This window comes from Nelusetta ayraudi, unplaced genomic scaffold (genome assembly GCF_046127955.1).
Source record: "Nelusetta ayraudi isolate G7.1 ecotype Tasmania unplaced genomic scaffold, CSIRO-AGI_Nayr_v1 ptg000087l, whole genome shotgun sequence".
NCBI lineage: Eukaryota > Metazoa > Chordata > Actinopteri > Tetraodontiformes > Monacanthidae > Nelusetta > Nelusetta ayraudi.
Window position 1 is genome coordinate 441049 of NW_027466137.1, and position 6452 is coordinate 447500.

The following is a 6452-nucleotide window of genomic DNA, read 5'->3' on the forward strand; positions in this document are numbered from 1 at the left end:
GTTACAGTCACAGTGTGAGTCATGAGGCGAGAGCACGCGCCCAAATAAGACTTACCGTATTTTGATATATATATATGTATATATATATGTATATATATGTATATATATATATGTATGTATATATATATATATATATATATATATATATATATATATATATATATATATATATATATATATACATATATATATATATATATGTATATATATATATATATATATATGTATATATATATGTATATATATAATATGTATATGTATACACACATACACACACACACACACACACACACATATGTATATTATATTGTATGTTCTATCATTAGCAGTGGCCCGAAAATGATTTTTTGGGTTTTGTTTAAAATGCTGGAATCTGTTATTCTGACACGCCAGTAACCTCAAAGTGTCCTTGAAACCGGCGACTGCACCTTTATTTACAGCCAGCGAGGTTACTGCAGGAGGGCCTGACTGAAGCTGAGGAGGGACGACAGGTCGTCCAGTGTGCGTGAAAGTTTGCTGTCCGTCAGAGATCGGCTGCCACGCTTCCATCATCCGCACCAGACTGCCTCCAGCATCTCAGTGTCCGTGAGTTCGCCCCTCACACCTCTGCATGTTTTGACACTTTGATACAATGCAAAGCAGTCAGTGTAAAGCTTCCACAGCCGTGTACCTTTACTGTGCCCTTGAAATAACTCACACATCGTGATGCAAGTCCACACCACTGGCAACAAGAGCGAGAACTGTCAGTGGCTTGGATTTACAGTCACTGTACAGTGACAGTGACTGTAAATCCAAGCCGTGTGGGGAGGGGGGGGGGCCTCCGATCTGACGACTGCAGCTGACTGAAGGAGAAGCTAATCAGTCGTTGGTTATCAATGGACTTTGTCTCATGTCAGGAAATATCACCTCTTGTGACTTCAGTCTGACCGTATCAGGACATTGAAGAGTAAACGTCAAGTCCTATCTGATGAAAGTATGCAGTCAGCAAGCACCTGTTCAGGTTGCTGTTTGTCCTCCAGCTGGTGCTGGTCTCTCCCTGGAGGCAGTGGGGGGGCGAAGACGCAGTGAGGTTTTGGTGGCAAGGGTTGCTGTGCAGCTCCGGCAGGCAGGAAACTGGGCTTCCTGTCCTGGAGGATTTCACGATTCTCTTCATCTTATTGCCCTTAGTGTGAAATATGGAGTCGACGTTCCAGCATTGCTGACTTGGTGGAGTGGGCGGAGCCTCCGCTGTGATGCAGTGATGCCTGCCATGGTGTCAGTAGACCCGGGTAGCATCACTGGAGATCTGATCCGAGCCAAATGAAAAACTGCAGCAGTCAAACGTCAGTGAAGAGCCGAGGAGGGGGGAAAACCTCAGGGGTCTCAACCTGGGAAACGATTCCCGTTTCAGGGTCCGTCTCAGTGTCGCACCTGTTATTTGTGTATTTTAATAAAGCAGCTGAAAATGATGAACAAGTCAACCTGGTCAACATCCCTCCAGTTGAAACTATAAATACTGGGATGCCCTCCCTGCCACTCAGCTCTACAAATGAAAGCTGATGGATTGAATTAAATAAATATTGAAAGAACGTCAACCTGAGTTTCTGCTTGGTCTGAGCACAGTGATGGAAAAGAAAAAAAAAAGAACGCTTACGACGATGAGAGAGAGAAAATATTTATTTCATCAACTATTTAAATTACAGGAGCAGAAGAAATGTCAGAACTTGTCAGAATCTGCAGCGTTCTGCACGCAGCTGCTCGCAAAACAAAGTCCAGGCTACTGTTTCTTCTTCACCACGTGTGCACAGTCATATTTTCCTCGAACCACTTTGAGTTTGACTCCAGGCAGGTCCTGAGTCCTGCCACCCTCCACCAGCACCACGTTGTGCTCCTGCAGGTTGTGTCCTTCTCCAGGGATGAAGACCACAGCCTCCTTGCCGTTAGACAGCCGCACTCGCGCACACTTCCTGTTTGCGGAGTTGGGCTTCTTGGGCTTTCGGATCATGGTCTTCAGGATGACGGCCTTCAGCTGGGGCCGGCCAAACGTGGCGCCCACGGACGTAGCGGCCGCTTTGGCCTTTCCCTGACGGTGCATCTGGTTGAGGGTGGCCATGGTCCTGGACGTGTGGGGGGGCATCCAGGCAGGTGCATGCTGGGAGACTGCGGACAGCAAAGACACTTGTTCGGGAGGTGGTTCTGACATCCGCTGGTCCAACTGGACTCAGCTACACCACTTGGATGACTGTCATTCAGAATCTTGCGATTTTTGCTCAAACTCACATCAATCATCTCAGTCAAAGACCTGCACTCTTTTTTTTTTTTTATCAGCGTCACCATTTCAACTGTTTTAACCGTATTTATATTTTTGAAATGATTTCCATAAATAAAATGTATGACGACTGCTGCAACTGCTTGTTTTGTTTTTTGTTTTTTACACACATTTCAAATCAGTGACATCACTGAAATTGCGTCAAAAAAAATTTGGACGGAAAAAGTTGTTAATCCTGCGTACATTTGCAGTCAAAAAAAAAGTGTCAAATCTATTTATTTGGGCTAAATACTGAGTTCAAAGTCTTAACTGACAAAACATAAACCCACTTTTCAACAGACAGCGGGAATTTTCAGGTCCCTGAAAAACCAACATCCAAAAATGCCATATTTTAAAATGGGACCAGAGGCTAAATTTCAGGATGAAGTTAAAAAACAGATAAGAGTTTCTTATCTGAGACTGCTTCTGCAGAGCTGATTTCCAAGAAGAAAACAGGAAGTGGAAAAGGGGCGTCAATGAGACACTGACCTTGGAACAAGGACCTGGCAGCGGCCCTCAGGCACAGGAAGGACGACATCTCTGAAAGAAAACAGACAACTTTAAATGACCGTGTCTGGAAAACACAATGTGGGGACTTAAAGTAACGGTATAATCTTAAATGAATCAAAGTGAAAATCTTAGTATTAACGAGCGAAATTGATAAATGGAAAATATACTTGTGGTGTTGAGCGGCGTGCTTTTACTTTGAAGAAAGGAAGTCGGACAAACAAGTGAGAACTTGACGTTCAATGACGAGTTAAAAAAAAGAAAAATCCCACTGACCTTACCAATTTTTAGCGACTTTGCTTTATTGTTGTACTGTTTGGAATATGTCGATTAGAAATCTAAAATATATAAATGTAGACGCGTGAGTGAGTGACAGAGCAGCAGGCGGAAGGCTAAGCTGTTTAGCACAGTGAGACAAAGAACGCTTCAAGGATTCAACCGGACAATCGGACTAAACGACTACTTGACGTCATATCCCGAATGAATGAACACACACTTTAATTCAGCGTTTCCGCTGAATCTTCATCAACAACCGGAGAAATGTTAATGAAGTACCGGAACTCAGTCTACCAACACCGCAAGCTAACATTTAGCAACGTGCTAACACCAACTTCCGCTCAGACCACAGACGCTCGTGCTAAATGTCATACCGTCAGTCAGTCACCGGTTTCCGGTCCGAATGGAGGAACTCGAGCGACTCGTCGATGCGCCAAACTGGAGCCTTGTTTTACATCGTGAGAGGGAAAACTGCATAAGAAGCACGCGTTCCGACGACAAGCCGTGTCCACCGGAAGTTCCGCTGCTCACACTAAAAGTACTTCCGTTTGACCCCCACCACCGATGCAGAGAGATGTATTGTAGTTCTACATTGTAAATACCTTGCTTGTAAATGATGTCTAAATGAGAGTAAGTGATGAAATTATGACATTTTAGAGTCATAGTTAAATTTGTTCCGCCATCAACTGACAGAAACACATTTAAACACCCAAGAAAAGAAAAAACACAAACCATCAACAGTGTCTCAAACTGACGGATGCACTGATGCTTACTATAATCTTTATAAGCAAAATAAAAGATAAATAAATAAAAGAGCCAGAGACGAAACGGCGATGATTAACTCGTGAGACTTTAATTCAAACCAGACTGTCTGATGCTCCCTCAGATGTGAAGATGCCTCAACATGATTTTTATTTTATTTTTTTCATTTAAGATGAGGGATTAAAATATTTTCTGCATTTTATGTGCAACTTCCTTTGGTGATTTGGAGCAGCCTTGCTGGTAAGTTACCAGCTGACACTTATCAACTTTTAGTCTGATGCTGAAGAATAGAAAACAGAGCCAATCAGGGGCTTTCGTTTCACAGCGTGCGTGATCTTTCAAGTGCAATGGAAGCAAACAGAAATATCCTGCTCAGCGTTAATGAGAATTCTTAGAGATAAACACAACATGCAGCCGCCTGTGTCAGAGCTCAAATTGATTGATGGGTTTTATTGCAACAGCACAATAAAACTGATTTCCACAATCAGCCGATTGTGGTGACGAAGGCATCAGCCAAAGGTCTCGTCCTTCACAACGTATCAGGAGATCTGTATCGCGGACCTCAGTTACATATTTAACTGACGTGTGTAGGTTGTGGCAGGTGACTGAGCCTCTCTAGTTGCTGTCAAGATGAAGATGAGACTGGCCGTGTTTCTGCTCCTGGCCGCAGCGATGTCGGCCGGAGGGAAGAGCGTGAAGAGGTCGGTGGTGAGGAACAAGCTTCTCCTCATCTCCTTCGACGGCTTCAGGTGGGACTACGACCAGGACGTGGACACGCCACATCTGGACCAGCTGAGGAAGGAAGGAGTCACGGCCAAGCACATCACCCCCCCCATGCTGACCATGACGGCCCCGTCGCACTTCACCACCATCACTGGTAACGCACTCTGACTCTTCTGGCCATCACGAGGTGGTTGGCTTCCACACGCTGCGCGACGTCTGTCACTCTGCTGAAGCCCACTGACACAATGCAACAAATAGGAAGTGAGGAGAAATTTCTCATGGTCGTTTTTGTGTATGTGTTATTCTGTCGAGGGTGTGTGTGTGTGTGTGTGTGTGTGTGTGTGTGTGTGTGGTGCGTTAGAGTTAGCCTACTGCTCAATGAGTCTATTTTAAATGACAGTTTAGCACACAAGATGTTTCTGAAAGCCGACACATCATTTTATTGTGTTACAGTGGTCTGTCAAAGACATTTTAGAGACATTTTAACATATGTTTCATATGGACAGTCTATCATATACTTGTAAAATTAAACAAACAAGCAATAAAGTGTTTGGCCTTCTTCACCTTTCTGTATATGTGTGAACTGGCCATGTCAATCTAATACTAAAGGGACAAAAAGGATAAGCACGCTGAAAACCATTGACGTCATGTCAAGTGAGAGGACGCTTAGCCCGCTGTTTGCCTCCAAGAGAAAATGACAGTAGAACGTTGGAGACCCAGCAGGTTCATCCTCTGGTGGTTCTCCTCCACTGAACGAAACCACTGGAGGTGGATGATGTTTCCAGTTGTGATCATTTGCTGTTGGACGGTGGTCCTCACTGCGAAGCTGCGACTTGCTTCGCCCGATTAAAGACGAACCGATCGACATTGATACTTTTTGAATAATATTTCATGTTGTCTCTCAAAACCTCCGAGTTGTGCTTTGAAACGTCTCCTTCCCTGTGCTCTAGGAAGATGGGTGGAGGACCATGGAGTTGTTCACAACATCATGTTCAACGCCACAACCAACTCCAAAATTCTTTACAAACAGGCGTTGAAAAGATCAGAGTGGTGGGACAACGGAGTTCTGCCGCTGTGGATCACAGCACAGAACCAGGTGAGAGACTGTGTGGTGCTGCTAGAACTCAGTGTGCAGTCTGGAGCAGTGAGCGCTAGAAGCCCTGCTGCGCCCTCCTGTGGCAGCAGGAGGAAGTGGTCACCGTGTCCTTCTGGGCCAGAGGTTGATGTGAGCTGATTGGAGCACTGTTGGGATTGGATTGGTTTGTGTGACAGAAATTCAACTGTGTTCCGCACCACAGAGCCTTGAGAGGCTCAAGTTGAGATTGTTTCCATTTTGAATTAATGATGAGTAGAGCTGAAAAAACCATAACACCGCCGCTACAATGCAAGAAACGTCCTGCATTTGCTGTTTTTTTTGAAGGGCCTGAAAACCGGGTCAGTCTACTTCCCCGGAGGCGGAGTTAAGTACGGAGGCCAGATGGTCAACCGAGCTCTCGTAGAGAGGTATGACCTGCCAGACGACGACGAGGTGGAGTGGCAGCAGAACGTGGACGAGGTGTTGAAGTGGTTCGTGGACGACGACTTCGACCTGGTGACGCTGTACTACGGCGAACCGGACAACGTGGGACACGCCAAGGGGCCGGACCACCCCAAGAGGAAGGAAATCATTGCGCAGATTGATCGCACCATCGGCTACCTGAGGGAGCAGATCGCTCAGCGTCACCTGACCGACCACCTCAATGTCATCATTACCTCCGACCATGGCATGACCACCGTCAAGAAGAGGCCTCTGGTGGACGAGATCATCCTCAACAAGTACGTGAACCTTTTCAAGCTCGTCAACTTCGAGATTCTCGACTTCGGAGGGTTCGGAATCTTGACCCCGCGGCCGGGGAAG

The 6452-nt window shown here is 45.5% G+C and overlaps 2 protein-coding genes across 2 annotated transcripts in view; one reads left to right on the forward strand and one right to left on the reverse strand.

The window, feature by feature from the left end:
• Positions 1 to 1640: 1640 nt before the first annotated feature.
• On the reverse strand, positions 1641 to 3611 carry mrps12 (mitochondrial ribosomal protein S12). The gene is made up of 3 exons (XM_076045782.1): positions 3445 to 3611; positions 2777 to 2827; positions 1641 to 2139 (listed from the first exon to the last, which is right to left on the reverse strand). The coding sequence occupies exons 2-3, from the start codon at positions 2823 to 2825 to the stop codon at positions 1757 to 1759; spliced, it is 432 nt and encodes a 143-aa protein (XP_075901897.1). The 5' UTR covers positions 2826 to 2827; positions 3445 to 3611; the 3' UTR covers positions 1641 to 1756.
• An 851-nt stretch (positions 3612 to 4462) lies between these two features.
• Positions 4463 to 6452, forward strand: part of LOC142901287 (ectonucleotide pyrophosphatase/phosphodiesterase family member 7) — a 2990-nt gene continuing 1000 nt past the window's right edge. Inside the window, exons 1-3 of the mRNA XM_076045751.1 lie at positions 4463 to 4709; positions 5506 to 5651; positions 5976 to 6452. The exon at positions 5976 to 6452 is cut by the window's right edge and continues 147 nt beyond it. Of these exons, the coding sequence (XP_075901866.1) occupies positions 4463 to 4709; positions 5506 to 5651; positions 5976 to 6452 (870 nt within the window). The remainder of the gene's footprint in view (positions 4710 to 5505; positions 5652 to 5975) is intronic.